Raw genomic sequence first — 21,085 nt, forward strand, 5'->3', positions numbered from 1 at the left:
GGTCATCTCTTAAAATGTTTGCAATAATGAAACATTTCAATATAATGTAGACAAAAACGAAAAATAAAAAGATAGTTACGGATCAGGACTCCCCGATCCGTACCGTGTATATGCAAATGTTTTCTTCTTCTTCTGTATCATTCAATGGCATTTTACTCCCCAGTGTAGGAGGATACCGCCACCTGCTGACCGAGCCAATGAATCCTATTGTAAGCTGAACTAGCGTCATTACAAATACATTGATTTAGTGATAGTCGAGTGTGTTTATGCATGTCAGTGAAGAGAGAATTGTTGGAATAGTGACGATGATGTCCACTATTACTGTCAATTGTCAGTAAACACTTAATCTGTCTGATGAATCTTGACGTGACCATTATTAAGTCTGTAATTAGGCGCAATTAGGTGTAATTCTTCTTATTTTACGGCGATGTTGTTCAATCGGGGACGCTCTCTGTTGAGGAGAAAATTATTAATTTGTTTGTATACGGATTATCCATTGTTTAAATGTCCCGGGCAGTCGAAAAGGAGGCAGAGCTGTTGAGAAATGCTAGGAGCTAACTGGGCGCTAACTGTGTCATTCAAATACATTAACTGTCGCAATTAAGGCAAAGAGAGGAAGTGACGTAAGATTTGCGCATGCGTGGTACTGATCAGGTTTCCCGTACGGATCGGGTAGTGACAGGCGCATTTGTCAAATGCATTTGGAGTACACTTCGAATTGGGACAGGAACACCCTTCGTCACGTCGCTGTGATGTAATCAGTCTCCAAATGCGCACTACGAAGCGTGTGGTCGCTGGTTTGAGACACAACCGAAGTTCTCCAGAGGCCTGTTGAGGAGGTCATTTGGCCATTTAAATCAGCTGTGTTGGATCAAGGACACATCTAAAACCTGCAGGACACCGGCCCTCGAGGCCTGGAGTTTGACATGTGTGTTTTACATATTTGCACAGCTCTGACATCATGAAGTCTCTTCAGAGAGACTTTAGAATTTCAACTACGCAGTTTACCTTACATTAAACTATTACATCTGCAATGACATGTGCTATATATGTACTATTCTTACATAATACCAATAATAACGCTGTGAAATGAAAAAAAAATAGATAGACTTAAAGGGAAATTAGAAAAAAAACTACTAGAAACATTTTTTTATTAGATTTTAATTCAATTTCCACATGGATGAAATGGACCCAAAAATACAAAAAAAGAAAATACAAAAAAAAAAATCTATATCAAGTTTAGATTTGCATGAATATGCACTTGAGCAGATATACGGTTTAATCACACTGCATTTATTTCTCTCGTTTCATTAAGCTGCTTCTGGTTAAATAAAAAAAAAAAACAGTTGTGTTTTGACATTGCTTCATTTCACATAAATTCAAGTGAAAATAAGCTTCTGCATCCACTAACAGTAAGCATTGATTCATTGCTTCATAATTCTTAAATTTATCTGTTCTGTATCTTTTAAGCAATTTCCCTAATGTGCCAGGGAAAAAAACAAAAAGGGGTTTTTGGACGTGTAAAAGATAGCTCTTAAATAAGTTTAAATGTAATTGTTTCATTTTTTTCCATTTAAGTTTGCATATATGGAAAAAGACACTTATGGTGAAGAACATGAACAACTATGTGAACTTACATTAGCATCATTTGTGGTTTGCTTTATTTTCTTTAATAATCTTGAATATTTGCATACACATTGTCAGGTTTCCTGGGTCGTTGACCCAGTGTTTTCTGTTTTGTCATGTTCAGTTTATTTTCACATCGATGTTTTCTGTGTCAGCCTGTCTGCTAGTGTATCATGTTCCAGTTCCTTCCATGCATTATTAGTTTGACTAAGTTCAGCTGTGCTCTCACCTGTCTCCAATCGTTGTCATGGTTAGTCACGTATTTATGCCCTCTGTTCCCTTCAGCCCTTGTCGTGTCATTGATGTTGATGTCGTCTCTCCGCATGTATGTTCAGTTCAGTCAGTCAGTCAATCAGCCGGTCCAGTCCAGTCAGCCAGTTAGTTCAGTCACCCAGCCAGTCATTTCAGTTCATGTTCTGTTAATCCAGCCTGCCTACAATAAAACACCATTATCCTGCACCGTGAGTCCTGCGTTTGGGTCATCTCTTCCTCGCCTCCACACACGACACGCCTGACACACATTAAATGGCACTCATCTTTTTTCCCATTATGTCCATGTCTTTCTATAGTTTATTCTCTTTTACTCTCAAATTGGGTTATATGTTGATAAAATGATTTTGTCAGCTTAGTTAAACCTAAAGGTTGGTCAGTGTAGTTAATATCTGACCTCTCTATAGGGATGATTGTGTAGTGGTACCAATTATAATAGCCATTGATATTCATCAGAGCAAAGAGCTTCTTGAGATCTGTTTCCTTTTAGATGTAACTACTCTCCTTTATTTCCTCCAGCAACTGCTCTATTTTCAGGATTTTTCTCTCACAATCGTTCTTTTTCTCATCCAGTGCCCATTGAGCATGTAGAAGGTTTTGTTTTTGTGTTAATAATGCCTCTGGTTTTTCAGATGTGTCTTTTTGTGTTAGTTTCATCTCCACTAAGTGAAGCTGCTCTTTGTTTTTCCGGAGTTGCTCCTTCACGTCATCAAGTTCATCCTCTAATTGTTTTTCCTGGTTCTCCAGTTCCTTTTTCAGTTTCTTCATTGCATCAGCAGCACCAGCAGCATCACCCTTCTCAGTGTCAGATCTAAAACCTGTGAAAACCAGACATGTCAGTGAGTTATGCATTTATGCAATATTCCCTAGTAAATAATATTGCAGTACTGTAGAGCTTCTCTGATAGCATTTTATTCCACAATGAAACCACTTAAAAAGATTTTGGAGTATTTAATAAGCCCACTACATTTACTTAAAATTTATGGTCATCAATATACTTGTTTTAAATTGAAATAAGTAGTTTTAACGATAAGTGAGCTGAGACTTACGTCTATATAGCCACATGGCATTGCCTGTAACACCACCCAAAATCAGTCCAGCAGCGCCAAACAGGAGAGCCATAGTAATGCAGGGGTTTAAAGTGTTACCGGATTTGCACTTTTTTACTGGCAAAAAGAGAGAATCAAATACTGAAGCAAGGTAACGTAAAAGCACAAGACAAATAACATCATCTTATAAGGTAACTTTCATTAACTAAATCATGTATAGAGAACAGAATTATTCATATTTAATAATTGTCATTCTGTTATTATTATTATTATTATTTTCATTATTATTATTATTGTTTATTATTGTTATTATTATTATTAATAATAATAATAACAATCTCACTACTATGAATTGAATAAAAAAATAAATAAAAGTTAAGACATCTAGCAGAGAAATTAACAGAAATAAACAATGATTTGGCTGTTTGAGGTTTTATAGGATTATATATGTGTGTGTATATATATATTACATATGCATTACCAGTCAAAAATGTGGACACACCTTCTTATTCGGCATTTGTTCTTTATTTTTACTACTTTCTAGATTGTAGATACATACTGAAGACATCAAATATATGAGCCATGATATATTCACTTATGTAGCAAAGAAAAATTGATAACCAACTTCAAATATGTTTTATACTTTAGATTCCTTAAAGTAGGTTCCCTTTGTCTTGTTGACAGCGCTGCAAACCCTTGGCCTGCATGATTTAGTCGCCTGAAATGGTTTTTACTTCACAGGTGTACCTTGTTAGGGTTCATTTGTGGAATTTTTTGCCTTCTTAATGGGGATGGGACCATCAGTTGTGCAGAATTCAGGTAGATACACAGCTGACAGCCCTATTTGACAACTGTTAGAATTCATATTATGACATGAACAAATCAGCTAAATAAAGAGGAATGAAAGTCCGTCATTACTTAAGAACTGAAGTCAGTTCGTCCAGAAAATAGCTAAAACTTTTAATGTGTCCACAAAAATCATTAACCACTAGGATGAAACTGGCTCACATGAGGACTGCCCCAGGAAAGGAAGACCAAGAGTCACCTCTGCTGCTGAGGATAAATTCATCCTAGTCACCAGCCTCAGAAATGGTAAGTTAGCAGCACTTCAGTTCTTTTTCCACAATAAAAGTAATTTAGAAACAATAAACACACAATTCATATTCTGTGACTTATTTTCCATCATGTAATTGAGCTTCTCTGTTGTATCTCTGTTATACAATAATGTGACTACTATATCATTAAGAGTTAGTACACATGGGCCATGAAGGGATGTTCATACAAGGTTGAGATATTTAAATAATGCTCAACTGGTACTGGAGGGCCAGAAGTTTACTAGTGTACTATACAATTCCACTACCCTAAACCACTTTAGAAGGCAGGATTAATCCTTCCTTTCAAAATTTGTAATATGTCAAAAGAAAACCATGAATGTATCCACATTAATTTGAGAATGCAGCAGTATTTGAAACTTGATCAGAGCTTACGAAGACGATATAGCATAGTAATGTATTTACTTACCAACAAAAGGCTCGCCAAAACACTCGCCAAAACAAAAATTCTCCCCTCAGTAAGCTGTGCTCAGAAACCTCAGACTCATCTGTACTTTGATCATGACTATATAAAAAGGGTGGTGGTTTCTGTGTATGCATGTGTGTGTGTGTGAAGGAAGGAACTTCTAAGATATACAATTTGGCATGGGTGCATGGACACTACAGAGAGATAATATGTAGTTCACCCTTACAACATGGTAATGAAAGAAAGCTTTAAACAATTACATAAATTCAGAAAGATCCTGTGGTTAGCAACAGGTTTTAGTGACTGCTAATTTTTAAAAAATGTTTTATTGTTTCAGCAAAAAAACCAGACTGGCTAATATTTAATCCAAGATACTGTTAGATAGATAATATGACAGATTTGTACCTGGATCACACTGTTTTTTGGCACACAATGTACATACAGGCTTGTATAAAAGTATAAATGCTTCATTTTTGTTTAACTAAGATTACGGTAAAAATTACATTAAACAGGACAAATGTGTACTTCAGTTTTTATTTCCAAGTAGAGGAATAAACACAAGGTTGTAAGCCAAAAGAAATGCAAGCACATGCAGAAACTAGTAACACATGATGGTCATGTGATTGCATCAGTCAAAGCAAATGAAATGATAAAACATAAAACATAATTGTAAAGTTGCATAGAAATCATCCATGCTGAAAATCCTAGCATGTTCACAATAAAGAACAAATTGTAATAAAATAATCTTAGTGTTTTGGCTACAAAACCTTGTTTATTTTTTTGTTTTTAATTTGTAAAAGCAAATAAAAAAAGGATAGATAAGAAATATATAAATAAATGTATTTAACAATAACTATATTAAATATACTACGCCGACATAAAAGAACAAAAAAATATTAGTAAATTTTAATACAGTTTACATACCGTTTTAGTTAAACCAAGCAACAACATTCACTGTCAACACTCCAAAGTGCTCAGAAGGGGTAGAAAATAAATGCTGAAAGCCATGTACTTTGCACCTGGTCATCTCTTATCTCCTTATTTTATAAATTTGTAAGCAAAAAAGGATGAATAAGAAGTATTTTGTTTTGTTATAAAAAGGGGAAAAATACTATAAACGTTTTCATTAGGTTTTACTTAGTTACTGTACAAATTCCAAAAAGTAGACAATACAATGATCGAAAAAACAACATAAACAACAAAAAAAAAAAACAGGGATATCTATGTCATGTTTCAAACATTTGCTTTTTTTTTGGGCTTCAGGTCTCTGGAATGGAAGGTCAGGGGTTCAAATCCACTGAACGGCTACCCAGAGGTACTCCTGAGCAAGGTACTGTCCCTACACACTGCTCCCTGGGTTTCTGATTTGCAGTTGCCCACTGCTTCACTGAGTGAATGGGTTAAATGCAGAGAGAGTAATTTCCCCATTCACTTAAAAAAATTAATTACAATATCAACAATTCACTTGTGTTTTAAAGTGAAATATGGAGTTTTATGAATAAGTGAGCTGAGACTTAGGTGTAGATTTCCTTATGATACCAACTATCAAACCACCTGCAATCAGTCCACAATTGTAAAACCCACCACCTTGGAAGTGTACACTGAAAAGAAATACAATATCTGGCATCAATGAAATCATGTATAGAAGACAGCCCAATTAATATTTAATGCAATTAATCAATCAATCTAATTATAAATATCTCAGTATATTAAACAAAAATATAATATAATCAAAAAACATGTGATATATTCAGCTACAAATTAATTTTACTGTAATAAATCCAAATTAAATATAATATAGGCGTATCAAAACAATTTACTGACTCAGGATAACAGCCCGGATTTTATTTCAAAAGCAATTAATTTATTCTATTATTAAAATAAATATTAAATTTTAATAAATATACATTTTATAAAGTTTACCGATATAAGGTTACATGAACAAGTAAGCCGACCTCTGCTTATGTCGGACTTAGTTAAATTTAAGGTCAAAGTTCTCCAGTAAAATCGTTTTTACTTCCAGATTTGTGATGTCTAATCTCAGGTAATCTTAGTGTTTGAAGATTTAAGTTGACCTTGGTGCACCTGTCACAAACTTGATGGCATGATAGAGAAAATAAATTCTGCCTTATCAGACTACTGTTACACCCCTTGTACTTTATAAGGTTCAATGTTCATTTCATCTGTAAATAATATATGTACTGAGGAGTGTAAAATGGCTAACAGCAGAGGGCAGAGTGGAACTAAGAAAAAGTGAAGGGAGAGGAAAACAGCCTTTACTGAATGTTATAATGCAGAGGAATGAAGATTAGTTCTGGATAGTTTTTACCTTGGGTTCAATCCGCTGTGTAATCATTTGCCCCCCATTAGTCCAAGTATCTTTGTTTTGAAATGCTTGAGCTGGAACTCTAAAAACAAACAAATAACCCCCCCCCCCCCAAAAAAATGGCAATAAATAATTAATAATTTTAATTAATTAAATAAATAATTTAACTCCCCAAAACAGTAGCAAATAGCCAGCGAATGTGTCACATCTGTGACATTATTAGTGTATAGCACTAATATCTATTTCTACTTACAAGTTACACCATCAGCAATGCATTAAACAAGAAGAGGAAGTCCCAACCTACATTCTGCCTTTGTTGTATTTCAGTCTAATGTTCTCACAGTCAACAGTAACACATCATGGAGATTACAACTCTCAGCATCCGACTTTGTAAGTACTGATTCTACCAATTAATCATTCAATAGCAATCCTATATGTCTGATGCACAAAATTCCATTTGTCTCTTTAGTCACTGCTGTTTTAGTCCTGATGGCCGCACAAGCTGACCACAGTAACTTTGCTGGTGAGTAAGAAGCAGTTACTTGATATACCTGATATAAACTGACATTTAAGATTTCAACTACCTTCAAAACTGTTTGAAGCTCTGAAACTGTAGTCTTTAATGGTCTGCCTTTTTTAACACAAGCAGATCCTGCCTAGAAAATAATGTCACTGCCTCACAATCTAACAAAATTTGCACTTTTTTTGTTGTGTTTTGTAATACCTACACATTTTGAAAGATTTTTTTTCTTGTTTCAAGAACAGATAATTCATTTGATTGCTTTCCTTCTTCATATCTGTCTCAGGTGCAGTTTTTGCTCGCATTGTTCCAGACAGGCATCAGTTCTTTGAATATGATAATGTCTCTGTACATTGTGAGGAAGATAACAGCATCAATGAATGGACTGTGAAGTGGAAATCCCATAAAATAGCAAACGCTTCCCTCACATTGAATATATCAGCATCACCCTGCACAATTTCTCCCATGTTTGAAAGACACAGTGGAGAATACTGGTGTGAAAATGAAAAGGGAGAACGAAGTGAGGTTGTGAACATTTCTGTCACTGGTATGTTGGGTGACTATATCCTTTATTTATATGTTAATACTAACCTTTCTTTAAAATATCCCCTTATAAGGGGACAATCAAGATGAATATGAAGCACATTATTTATACTCAACAATGCACTAATACTCAATATTATCTGTTAACAAGAGATTACAAAAGTAGATAAGGGTACAGAGTAAAACCTATTACCCAGCAGAGTCTATAATACAAGGCTGGACCTACTATAGTTGTTTTAACACTTTTCATAAAAATGTAATATTCCATAGTTGGATGCTATTATTATTATTAACCTTTATTTTACCAGGAAAAGTCCCATTGAGATTAAAAACCTCTTTTTCAAGGGAGTCCTGGCCAAGAGGCGACAACATGTTAAAATTACAAAGTTGCATACATGTTATAAGTAACAATTACATTTTAAAAAACATTTTTCTCTGGCTCTCTCAATTTGGACTTAAAAGCATTTAATGAAATAAGATCTGCTATCTTCCAGTCTTTTTGCATCATGTTCCATGTAAAAGGGGCAGCATAAGTAATGTGATGTTTACTAAAACATGTAAAAAATTAACTGATAAAATATATTTTCATCACACTTCCCAGCTGGTTTTGTAATCTTGGAAAGTCCAATCATCCCTGTGAAGGAGGGAAATGAGGTGACCTTCAATTGTACAAACAAGAAAACTCAGTCAGAACACATAACTGACTTCTACAAAGATGGTTTATCTCTTGCGACCTGGTATCAAAGCAGCATGACCATCAAAAATGTCTCCAAGTCTGATGAAGGACTCTACAAGTGCAGCATATCAGGAGCTGGAGAATCACCTGAGAGCTGGTTAGCTGTTATAAAACAAAGCAAAGGTGATTTAGATCATATATATCCCTGTTTTGTTTGTTTTAATTTGTCTTTTTCTTAAATTGCTTTAATATCTTCAATGTAGCCTTTCTAGTGCCTCACAAAGAGACTGATCTTTCACAAAGTCCCCTCCCTAAAAAAGACATTCTGCTGTGGACTGTTATCTGTGCTTTATCTGCGGTTCTGTTGCTGCTGGTGGTGGGCCTACTTCTTCATAGGGGGCACAAAGGTATGGAAAATTTGTCTTACAGACTTCATTAACATGGTATTATTAGCATACTAATTCAAATATAAGCAATGTTTTTGCCTGATTGTAATAGATCAAAACAAGATTAGCAGGATTGCTAATTCTTCTAATGCATTAGCTGCTGACTTTGAATATTAGGCATCATTACATTAACCTTGACTTATCGTATTTGCTATCACTCCTCTGCTCTTTCTTTCAGTATCAGCCTGTTTTTCATCAGTACGGCTTTCACACTCACATGAAGACAACACCGGTGAGAACCTTGTTCAGTGGAATGTTGCTAATGCATTTCCATGTGAAAAACACAAAATTTGAAGTTGCCCAAACCACTTTGGCCTTTTCTCTAGATCCCACCCCTGTGTGACAATTTAAGATTAACATATAATTTAAATTTAGTTTAGTGTTATTTTATTATCAATAACAATCATTTTGTTTGGCCAAAGCCATATTTTCTCTTTTTTCAGCAGCTTTGCAAGCCTACAATTCAATAGTACCCTATGAACAGTCCTCTTCCACTTTCACACCTGTAGAAAGAGATGAGTGTAAATAAGAGAGATGCATTTAAGGTGGTCTCATCAGAGGAGGAAAATATAAATAAATAAATAAGAAAAGTCAAGACATACAAAAAGTTATATCATCAACAGTCCAATCTGTGTAACATCAGCCAAATCTGAGCAAAGGTCCCCCATAACTCATTCAGAATAAGCCAAATTCCCTCTATAGTGGCTATAGTATATTAAAGCCATACAAAATTTATCCTCGTGCTGTGCACATTTACAGAGTCGCAGGCCCTTCAAAGAACATAGTTTTGGTTCAAAATGTAGCATTTTTGATTAATATATTTTCAGCATTTTCAAATTCTCTTAATTTATTAAGTGTGGAAGCTTATATTCAACTGATGGCATTTTTATTGTTACAAGTTGTTACACTTATTTGTCACGTGTCACTCACACAGGGAATATATGAACTTACAGAGCAATGGAAAAAAAAACAAAAAACCATGCAGTTAACAAATACTGAGATTGTGAACATAAAGATTTAAACTGTTTCTATATCGAAATCATTTGGCAATTTAACAAAGACAAATATGTTTGAGTCATAGTTTAAGGACTGGAAGGATTACAGATTAGCCACCTGGAAATAGTTAGGGTCATTAAAACTCCAGCATAATTATTTGTTTTAAAAGGCTTAATAGTAATTAATGGTAATAGTAAAGTAGTAGTAAAGAAAGGTAAAGTTTTATTAGTCCTTTACATTTCATGCCTAAATGAATTAAATACTTAAATAAATAACAATAGTGTGACAAAGAGCCTTTTAGTGTTTAGGTTTTATCTTATGTTTGTTGTTAGATGGAGACAGTTCCATTGATCCAGACGATGTCATGTATGCCACTGTTAAAAACCACTGGAAGAAAAAAGGTACCCAAACACACACGCACACGCATATCTAAAAATGGTAAATGGCCTGTATTTATATAGCGCTTTATTAGTCCCTAAGGACCCCAAAGCGCTTTACATATCCAGTCATCCACCCATTCACACACACATTCACACACTTTCACACACTGGTGATGGCAAGCTACATTGTAGCCACAGCCACCCTGGGGCACACTGACAGCTTATCTATCTATCTATCTATCTATCTATCTATCTATCTATCTATCTATCTATCTATCTATCTATCTATCTATCTATCTATCTAGTGATCAGTATTAATAATGATTTGTAAAAAATAATAATTCAATATGCATGTTTTACAAATGGAAAGAAAAATTATTTCCCATCTGTTCTGTTCATCCTGATGTGATGACCAAATGACAAAGTTTCTGGGATTTTGCTACCTGGACAATTGAACATGCATTAAGAGAAAAAAAAGTTTATTGATAAAGAGTCAGATACCTTTGTTTCCAACACAGAACGAAAAGTGTCCAGAGAAGAAATGAATCCATGCTGTCAAGAAGAGACTGTCATCTATTCTTCAGTCAAGGATGTTCAGCCTCATACATAGTTTATTTGCTGGACTTATAAACCATTATCTAATGTTGGCCTAACATGTGTCACAAATGAAAAAAACTGAGAAAGACATTAAAAAAAGACAAAATGATCACTAATAATATTATTTTGAAATATGAAAAAACAGCCTTAACTGTCATTACAGGTATCATCCCAAAAAGATAGCCCCTCCCCCAAATGGCACATTAAAGTTCTTTTATACGTATGTTGGAAATTAATTTTATCTGCCTATGAACTTTTAAAGAATGTCAGCATTTGTCTACATATCTCTTTCTCCATTCATTGTAATTTTAAATAGCATCAATAAAGGACAAAGAAACCAAGTACTGGGGTTTTGTTTTTTGTTTTTTGTCAGCAGTTATTATAGTGCAAGGTTTTATTGAACACTGGTGTCACAGGACAGTGTTTGGAATTGTCTCAAATTAACTTTACTTACAATTTATTCCTAACCCTATTCATGTTAACAGATCACGATTTCAGGAAGTACAAAAAGTACAGAAACCACTGGAGAGCCAAATATATTTCACTTCCAAAAAAACATCAATAAAGTTCTACTATCATTTCCTCAAGTTCAAATAATTATATCTTCTTTCTGAAATAATAATATTCAAAGTATGTTGGATATGATTGCAGTGGTAAAAGTAACTTCTGCATTTTGTTACAGATACACACAAACTTACCACGTTCAGTAACGGCTGTTTTGGGGGTTTTTCCAGCACAGTTTCAAAGTGTGTGAGTTAGTGGGACAGTTGACCTAGACTGACCCCCCCCCCCCCCCCACACACACACACACACACACACACACACACACATACATACTGCCTCTATTTTGGTCTCTGTCTTAGTCACATTAGTGTCAGATAACCACTTTGTCTTACTTGCTCGGTTTGTCAACGGCTGAAGATGCTGAAGATGAACACAGCTGCTACCTCTTTTTAAATACATTCACTGTGGTTAGTTACTAACACAGTGTGGACTGCTTTTAGATTTTTTTTAGACGCAACAACATTGTCATCCCCTATGTAGCCGGTGTATCAGAAAAACTCAGGAGAGTTTTCTCCAAGCATGACATCCCAGTGTATTTCAGACCCAGCAACACACTCAGACAGAAACTGGTTCACCCGAAAGACAAAACGCCAAAGCACAAACTTAACAATGTGGTGTATGCTGTACAGTGCAGTGAGGAATGCCCAGACCTCTACATTGGAGAGACCAAACAGCCACTTCACAAGCGCATGGCACAACACAGAAGAGCCACCTCCACAGGACAAGACTCAGCAGTCCATCTGCATCTTAAGGATAAAGGACACTCTTTCGAGGATGCCAATGTTCACATTTTGGACAGAGGACAGATGGTTTGAAAGAGGAGTGAAAGAAGCCATCTATGTCCACTGTGAGCGACCATCTTTGAACAGAGGCGGGGGTTTACGACACCAACTCTCTGCCATCTATAATCCAGTTTTGACATCCCTTCCCAGACGCCTTAACGCCCACTCACATCCTGGGCCATCTGACCTCAGGAATTCGCATGACAAGGTGGGGCCAGGTTTCACAATGAACTCACCTGAAACTCTGGCTGATTGGGTCGCACACCCAATTTCACACCTTGTCTCAGGTGATTAGAGGATCATCAGGGGGTCCTTTTGTCCCTCTGTGGGGGGTCACTCCCACTAGGTTTATATCTGGGACTCTCCACCATTTGACCTTAGAACTGAAGAAGCTTCTCGGATGAGAGGTGAAACGTCTTCAAGCAACTTAAAGAAGTCCAGACGCTTTTCTTTGCAAGCTCCTTTGACTACGATGACCTGGATGACTGAGAACCTTCACAGACACTTTTAGATTTTCCCATTAACATATTAAACCAATTACATCTCTTAAATCACACCCTGTCGAATGCAGCATTGTATGTCTGAAACACACACTCAAATTAAGTTCAACCTGAGGTAACTGACACATGAACTCACACTAGTTCATGAACTGACCCAAGTACTTCATTCAATGACATTTAAGGTCATCAATGGCTCAGTGCTTCGCCCTAATGAGCCACTGTGGGAAGTTATACATATATATAAAAGAAAGACATGAAACATGCAGTCATTTTGTTTTGAGTGGTGTGTACAGCTCTGCAAACAAATTAGCAGCAGTTTATGGAATGCAGAGTCTAGTCAGTTATTTTTTTGGGCCATCATGTGACTTCAGAAATTTTACATATGACCAGCATCACCGTCTCTTCAGTACCAGTTCATCAGCTTACCCATGTTGGTAAAAGGCTCTCTGTTCTCATTCTATGACCAAGTTTTTGTATACTTGCCTTTATCTCTTTGTGCTACAGTGCCCTTATCAAGCTTCTGCTCCACTTCACAGCTGTGCTCACCATTCAGACGCTGGTTAAACTCTTACTGGATTCACACCACCGAACCCCATGTTCTGTTTTTTTCTTGGATGGATATCTTTACCACATATACCCTCCTGCCACCAACGTTCAAAGAGAACTCTGGAATTCAGGTCAGCCACCTGGACATACAGGTTTTGATTCCACTCACGGGCACAGGGAGGAGAGAGACCGGGCAGTAGGGGATTCTCTGGCTGGCTGGAGTGACATCAAATAACCAGCTCACAAAATAAAACAAAATTAAAACCAGACATTATGATATAGACTTAAAATTGGCACTGATGTATTTTCTAAATTCTATTGTATTGGAAATTTCTTTATTCTTTATTTATTCTATGTATTGATCATTTACTCCTGTCACCAGTTGTATGCATGTGGAATGGTATCACAAGTGGGCCTCGTGTTTATTGCACCTTCACAGAGGGCCTATTGAGTGGGTTGAAGACATCCAAGCGTTTATATATATATATATATATATATATATATATATATATATATATATATATATATATATATATATCAGACATAGAGGACAGTTACAAGTACCTGGGGATCCCGCAGACAAATGGGAACCATGAAGAGGCCGCTAGAAAGGCTGCAACCACCAAGTACCTGCAGAGGGTCAGGCAAGTCCTGAGGAGTCAGCTGAATGGTAAGAACAAGATCCGGGCCATCAACACTTACGCCCTGCCCGTGATCAGGTACCCTGCTGGGGTAATAGGCTGGCCAAAGGAGGAGATAGAAGCCACTGACATAAAGACAAGAAAGCTCCTTACCATGCATGGAGGGTTTCACCCCAAGTCCAGCACCCTGAGGCTGTACGCTAAGCGGAAGGAAGGGGGCCGGGGACTGGTGAGTGTCAGCACCACAGTCCAGGATGAGACAACAAACATCCAAGAATACATTGGGAAGATGGCCCCAACTGACCGAGTGCTCAGTGAATACCTCAGGCAGCAGAAACGCAAGAAAGAGGAGGAAGACGAGGAACCATCATGGAAGGACAGGTCCCTGCACGGTATGTACCACCGGCAGATAGAGGAGGTGGCTGATATCCAGAAATCCTACCAGTGGCTGGACAAAGCTGGACTGAAAGACAGCACAGAGGCACTAATCATGGCAGCACAAGAACAAGCTCTGAGCACAAGATCCATAGAGGCTGGGGTCTATCACACCAGGCAAGACCCCAGGTGCAGGCTGTGTAAAGATGCCCCAGAGACAATCCAGCACATAACAGCAGGGTGCAAGATGCTAGCAGGCAAGGCATACATGGAACGCCATAACCAAGTGGCCGGCATAGTGTACAGGAACATCTGTGCCGAGTATAACCTGGAAGTCCCAAGGTCAAAATGGGAGATGCCCCCAAGGGTGGTGGAGAATGACCGAGCTAAGATCCTATGGGACTTCCAGATACAGACGGACAAAATGGTGGTGGCTAACCAACCGGACATAGTGGTGGTAGACAAACAGAAGAAGACGGCCGTAGTGATCGATGTAGCGGTTCCGAATGACAGCAATATCAGGAAGAAGGAACACGAGAAGCTGGAGAAATACCAAGGGCTCAGAGAAGAGCTCGAGAGGATGTGGAGGGTGAAGGTAACGGTGGTCCCCGTGGTAATCGGAGCACTAGGTGCGGTGACTCCCAAGCTAGGCGAGTGGCTCCAGCAGATCCCGGGAATAACATCGGAGATCTCTGTCCAGAAGAGCGCAGTCCTGGGAACAGCTAAGATACTGCGCAGGACCCTCAAGCTCCCAGGCCTCTGGTAGAGGACCCGAGCTTGAAGGATAAACCGCCTGCAGGGGCGTGCTAGGTGTTTATTTATATATATATATATATATATATATATATATATATATATATCATAGGTCATACTTGTGACATTATCATCCTCATAGCAGCTGATGATGTGTCCTACAGTTTCTTGGTACCATTTTCATCTGCATCAACATGAGACGAAAATTAGACAGGAAGAGGAAGTACCGACCTACATTTTGTCTTTGGTGTATTTCAGTCTGACGCTCTCACAGTCTTCAGTGAGACATTATGGAGATTACAGCTCTCAGTATTCGACTTTGTAAGTACTGATTCTACATATCAATTGTTCATTACATTTTCAACTATAACATACGTCTGATTTAGAGCATTTTCATTTGTCGTTTCAGTGACTGCTGTTTTAGTCCTGATCACCGTACAAACTGACCACGGTAACATTGCTGGTGAGTTAAAAATAGTTTGTTCCTGATATAAACGCAAATGTTTGGATTTGATTTAGCGCAAGCAGATTCTTCCCAGCACTGATGTCTCAAAATCTAGTGGAATTAGCACTTTCATTTTTTTTAGTAATAGCCACACCTGTTGGAAGATTTTTTGTTTGTTTTAAGAAGAGATAATTGCTTTCCTTCTTCACATCTCCGTCTCAGGTGCAGTTTTCCCTCGCTTTTCTCCAAACAGATTTCAATTCTTTGAATACGAGTCTGTTTCGGTACATTGTGAGGAAGATGACAGCATCACTGAATGGAGTGTGAAATGGAAATCCCATAAAATAACAAATTCTTCCCACACATCTACATCACCCTGCACAATTTATCCAATCTTTGAAAGACACAGTGGACAATACTGGTGTGAAAATGAAGATGGCAAACGAAGTGAGGCTGTTAACATCACAGTCACTGGTATGTGGTATCTATCTATCTATCTATCTATCTATCTATCTATCTCTATATATATATATATATATATATATATATATATATATATATATACATATATACATACATATATATATGTATATGTCTGTGTGGTAATATGTGTATTACCATAGTCAGATGTTTATTAAATCACGTAATGAAGTAATTAATAAAATGCATTTTCATCACACTTCGCAGCTGGATTTGTGATCTTGGAAACCCCGACGCATGGTGTGAAGGAGGGAAATGAGGTGACCCTTAACTGTACAAACAAGAAAACTCAGTCAGAACACATAACTGACTTCTACAGAGATGGTGTTTCTCTCGGGACCTGGTATCAAAGCAGCATGACCATCAAAAATGTCTCCAAGTCAGATGAAGGACTCTACAAGTGCAGTATATCTGGAGCTGGAGAATCACCAGAGGGCTGGTTAGCTGTTATAAAACAATGTAAAAAAAAAATTTCTTTTGCATTTTTAAGTATATTTGTATTTTGTTTTTGTTGTATATGCTCATGTTTAACATATTCTTTTCAGCACCTTCCAAAGAGACTGAGCTTTCACAAAGTCTCTTCTCTAAAACACTCACTTTGCTGTGGACTGTTATCTGTGTTTTATTGGTGGATCTATTGGTGGTCGGCTTGCTCCTGCAAAACAAATATGAAGGTATTTGCTAATATGACAGATATTGCTATCCTAATATTTGGCAGATAATTTAACGTTACTACAAAAATTATATATATATATATATATATATATAGGTCCGTCATCCTATTCATGACGGACCTATGGATATGGGAATAACATCTGGGAATAACATCGGAAATCTCTGTCCAGAAGAGCGCAGTCCTGGGAACAGCTAAGATACTGCGCAGGACCCTCAAGCTCCCAGGCCTCTGGTAGAGGACCCGAGCTTGAAGGATAAACCGCCCGCAGGGGCGTGCTGGGTGTTTTTTATATATACATACACATAGGACACTATTATGCTTTTTTAATGTATTAGCTGCTGACATTTTGATTATTATATATATCAATCCAGTAACATCCCCTACCCCTCTTTGCTACATCTCCCCTGCTCTCTTTCCTACTGATTGATTTTCTTTGTTGTGTCCTTCAGTATCAGCCTGTTTTTCATCACTACAAGGGTCACGCTCATGTGAAGACAACACAGGTGAGAAACGCCATCCTCATTTAGTGGCTTTTTCAGTGACTAAAAACTTGCAACATGAGTCCTAGATATGCCCAAGCCAGTTTGCCCTTTTGTTTTGATTCCATGACAATTTTAGAGTTTAATGTTACTTTATTTTCTAACAGTAATAATTTTGTTCAGACAAAAGCAAATTTTCTTTTACTATAAAAGCTGTACAAATGTGCAATATACAGTTCCCTTTAAACTCTTGTGCACTCAAACATTTAGGCAGAAACATAAGGGCAGACAGCAGAGGTGCTTTTGAGAAGTCTTATCACAAAGAAAAAAAACACTAATAATGTCTGGATGTTCAATCTGATGTTACAGGCATACAGATTTTAATTAACTACAGGGTCATTCTCTGTAACATCAGACAAATCTGAGTTCCCATATGAGTCCTCTCAAAAACAGCTGATTTCCAAAGTAACTTGTACAGTGCATCCTGAAAGTATTAACAGCGCTTTACTTGTTCCACATTGTGTCATGTTACAGCCGTATTTCAAAATGGATTACATTCACTTTCACCTCAAAATTCTACAGCCAATAGAGCGCAATAAGAAACTCAAGAAAAAAAATGTTTAATAGAAAACTAAACTATACAGGTACATAACTACTCACAGCCTCTGCCATGACAATCAAAACTGAGCTCAGGTTCCTCCTATTTCCACTAATCATCTGTCAAATGTTTGTACAACTTGACTGGCGTTCACCTGTGGTATATTCAGTCAATTGGACATGATTTGTAAAGGTGGACACCTGTCTATACAAGGTCCCATAGTTGACAGTGCATATCCGAGTGCAAACCAAGCAATGAAGTCTAAGGACTTGTCTGTAGACCTCTGAGACAGGATTGTATTGAAGCACAGATCTAAGTAAGGGTACAGAAAAAAAATTCTGGCAGTGAGCACAGTGGCCACCATCATTCGTAAAACTGAAGAAGTCTGGAACTACTCCGGTGTTGCATGTGGAGACAGGAGAACCTTCAAGGACAACTATTTCCACAGCACTCTACCAATGAGGCTTGTATAGTAACATGACCAAATGGAAGCCACTCCTCAGTAAATGGCATATGACAGACCCCCTAGAGTTGCCAAAAGGAAGGACTCTCAGACCATAGAGAAACAAAATTATCTGATCTGATCCGACCTGAATGCACTGCGTGACATCTGAAGGAAACCAGGTACTGCTCATTGCCTTGCCACTGCCATGCCTTCAGTGAAACATGGCAGTCTATTAGCTCTGCGATAGACTGGCGACCTGTCCAGGGTGCACCCTGCTCTCGGATAGCGTCCAGACCCAAGCACGACCTTAATTTGGATGAGCGGAAGAGAATGGATAGATGTATGTGCTTCAGTTCTCTGAAGAATAGGTGACAGTCTCTTCTTGAAAATATGGATCAATGTCTGCTCTGGATACTTTTGGTCCTGTGATGGAAACAAATATATCAAATTCAGAATGTTTCTTTTTTCAGGAAAATACGTAAATTTTATTATTATTTTATGCAAACAAGAAACAGTGTGAGAGGAATATTCTAGAATTTACATACGTATACCTGTAATTTAAATAAGTTTTTCACCTGTGTTTTCAGGAAAATATGTAAATTTTATTATTATTTTAATGCCTTCAGTGAAGCATGGCACTGGATTATACTGTGGGGATGTTTGTTTCACCAGAAACTGGGAGACTAGTAAGGGTTAAGGGAAAAATGTTTCCCAAGGAGACATCCTTGATGACCTCAGAAATGTTCAACAAATGCATCCAATTTTCTGAAATGCTGACATTAATTGAACAGTAGTACTTAAAATATTTCTATGATAATGCATCCATAACATGCATGTTAAAATCCTCACATTAAATCAACATAATGCCTCCTTTTTTTCTAACATTTCAGGCTTGCAAGAAGAGTACACACAAGTGGCATATGCTGTACAGAAAGGTAAACTTTTTGAGTCATTTATATTTTGTGGGGGTTTTCAAGAATTAAATGAGTACATAAATGACAGCATGTGAGAGAATATTTAGGTTTTCAGGTTTAATCTTACATTGTTAGATGGAGACAAATCAAGATGACTCAATTGCCACAGTGAGCAACCACTGGACAACCACTGGACAACTATTGAGTGTGTGTGTGTGTGTGTGTGTGAATGTGTGTGTGTGTGAGAGAGAGAGTATATATCCACATACACACTTGAAAAGCCTGTTAAAAGCCTAATTGTAGTCTATTGAGCTGTATATGAGCTAAATACTTAACACAGGTGAAAAACTTATTTAAATTACAGGTATACGTATGTAAATTCTAGAATATTCCTCTCACACTGTTTCTTGTTTGCATAAAATAATAATAAAATTTACGTATTTTCCTGAAAAAAGAAACATTCTGAATTTGATATATTTGTTTCCGTCACAGAACTAAAAGTGTCCAGAGCAGACATTGATCCATATTTTCAAGAAGAGACTGTCACCTATTCTTCAGAGAACTGAAGCACATACATCTATCCATTCTCTTCCGCTCATCCAAATTAAGGTCGTGCTTGGGGCTGGAGGCTATACGAGAGCAGGATGCACCCTGGGCAGGTCGCCAATCTATTGCAGAGCTAGCACATTGAGACCATTCACACTCACATTTACACCTTTGGGCAATTTAGAATCATTAATGAGTCTAACCATACTAATTGACTGATTAATGGAAGATCATACACAGTTTATTTTCTGGACTTACATTAGACATTAACAGTTATTATCCCATAAATGTAACGTTTGCTCCTCTTGAATGGCACATCTAAGTTTTTCTATATCTATTTTTTTTTAATTGTGAGCTTTTCTTTATCTCTCCAGTCACTGTAATTTATAAAGCCACAATAATAAACAAATATTAAAGAAATAACAGTTTTTTAGCAGTTACTGTTTGATGTTTTTTGGATAACACAAAAGTCACAGGAAGATGCTTGAAGTAGACTGAAATGAACCTTGCTGAAGATTCCCAAGGACCAGAGTTTCAGGAAATGAAAGTTAAAAAAAAAAACAGTTGAAGAGCCGAATATATATTTTTTATTTATTTATTTTATTTAACTAGGATGATCCCATTGAGATTAAAAACGTATTTTTCAAGGGAGACATGGCCAAGATAGGCAGCAGCAAATGTCTCACAGTTACAAATATTACTCAATTAAACATAAATAGCAACAACACACATGCTAAAATAAATTTATATATATATATATATATATATATATAATAAAATTTAATACAATTCAGTAAAACGGACAAACAATCTAAATGAAACAGTTGCATGTTATGGACTTCGCCTCAAGGATTCTTAGTTCAGATTTAAAAGCACTTAATTAAATGAACTGAGTCTTTTTCCAGTCGCTCTGCAGTTCGTTCCAAGCCAAGGGTGCTAAACGGACAAAAGCTCTTTTGTCAAATTCAGTTCGGGCAAATGGAACAGAAAGCAGCAATTAACCTTGTGGACGAAGAGAATAACAACCAGCATGTTTCACTGCAAGCAGGGAACCTATATAGGACGGCAGCAATCGAAGTATTGCCTTACATATAAAACTATGGGTGGGTTTTGATAATCGATTTATTGATTAAAATCAATTCTAGCTTGGATAATGGAATATCAATTCATTAAAACCCTGAATCAATTTTTAAATATAACTTTATTTTGCCCGAAACGCCAGAATCTCAGGTTAAACCTCACAAAATTTCCACAACCACCAAACAGCTAAAACAGTAAATGAGAGCAGGTCCACGGATTCTGCACAAAGACATAAACACAAAGTGTGGACCTGCAAACGCATTACAATCAGTGAGATGTCGCCCTTCTCACTCGATGGCACGTACACGGACATG

The 21,085-nt window shown here is 37.1% G+C and overlaps 2 protein-coding genes and 1 long non-coding RNA gene across 3 annotated transcripts; 2 read left to right on the plus strand and 1 right to left on the minus strand.

Moving 5' to 3' along the window:
- Nucleotides 1-874: 874 nt before the first annotated feature.
- LOC147334632 (uncharacterized) lies at nt 875-4,559 on the minus strand. The gene is made up of 3 exons (XR_015126302.1): nt 4,467-4,559; nt 2,946-3,062; nt 875-2,714 (listed from the first exon to the last, which is right to left on the minus strand). It is a non-coding gene; the product is annotated as an uncharacterized LOC147334632 (long non-coding RNA).
- Nucleotides 4,560-7,148: 2,589 nt separating this feature from the next.
- On the plus strand, nt 7,149-11,189 carry LOC147334633 (low affinity immunoglobulin gamma Fc region receptor III-A-like). Its single transcript, XM_086273651.1, has 8 exons — nt 7,149-7,179; nt 7,259-7,312; nt 7,596-7,856; nt 8,454-8,711; nt 8,792-8,935; nt 9,153-9,206; nt 10,303-10,371; nt 10,869-11,189. The coding sequence occupies exons 1-8, from the start codon at nt 7,149-7,151 to the stop codon at nt 10,958-10,960; spliced, it is 963 nt and encodes a 320-aa protein (XP_086129777.1). The 3' UTR covers nt 10,961-11,189.
- A 4,209-nt stretch (nt 11,190-15,398) lies between these two features.
- Nucleotides 15,399-19,711, plus strand: LOC147334634 (low affinity immunoglobulin gamma Fc region receptor III-A-like). Its single transcript, XM_086285975.1, has 8 exons — nt 15,399-15,429; nt 15,518-15,571; nt 15,776-16,027; nt 16,241-16,522; nt 16,579-16,707; nt 17,159-17,212; nt 19,122-19,166; nt 19,638-19,711. Exons 1-8 carry the CDS (start codon nt 15,399-15,401, stop codon nt 19,709-19,711), a joined length of 921 nt encoding a protein of 306 aa, XP_086142101.1.
- The last annotated feature ends 1,374 nt before the right edge of the window (nt 19,712-21,085 follow it).

The sequence above is a fragment of the Aulonocara sp. 'chitande type north' Nkhata Bay genome, linkage group LG3 (assembly GCF_057382095.1).
Source record: "Aulonocara sp. 'chitande type north' Nkhata Bay isolate Kocher_YH1m ecotype deep benthic linkage group LG3, A_spYH_male_GT1.1, whole genome shotgun sequence".
Classification (NCBI taxonomy): Eukaryota; Metazoa; Chordata; class Actinopteri; order Cichliformes; family Cichlidae; genus Aulonocara; species Aulonocara sp. 'chitande type north' Nkhata Bay.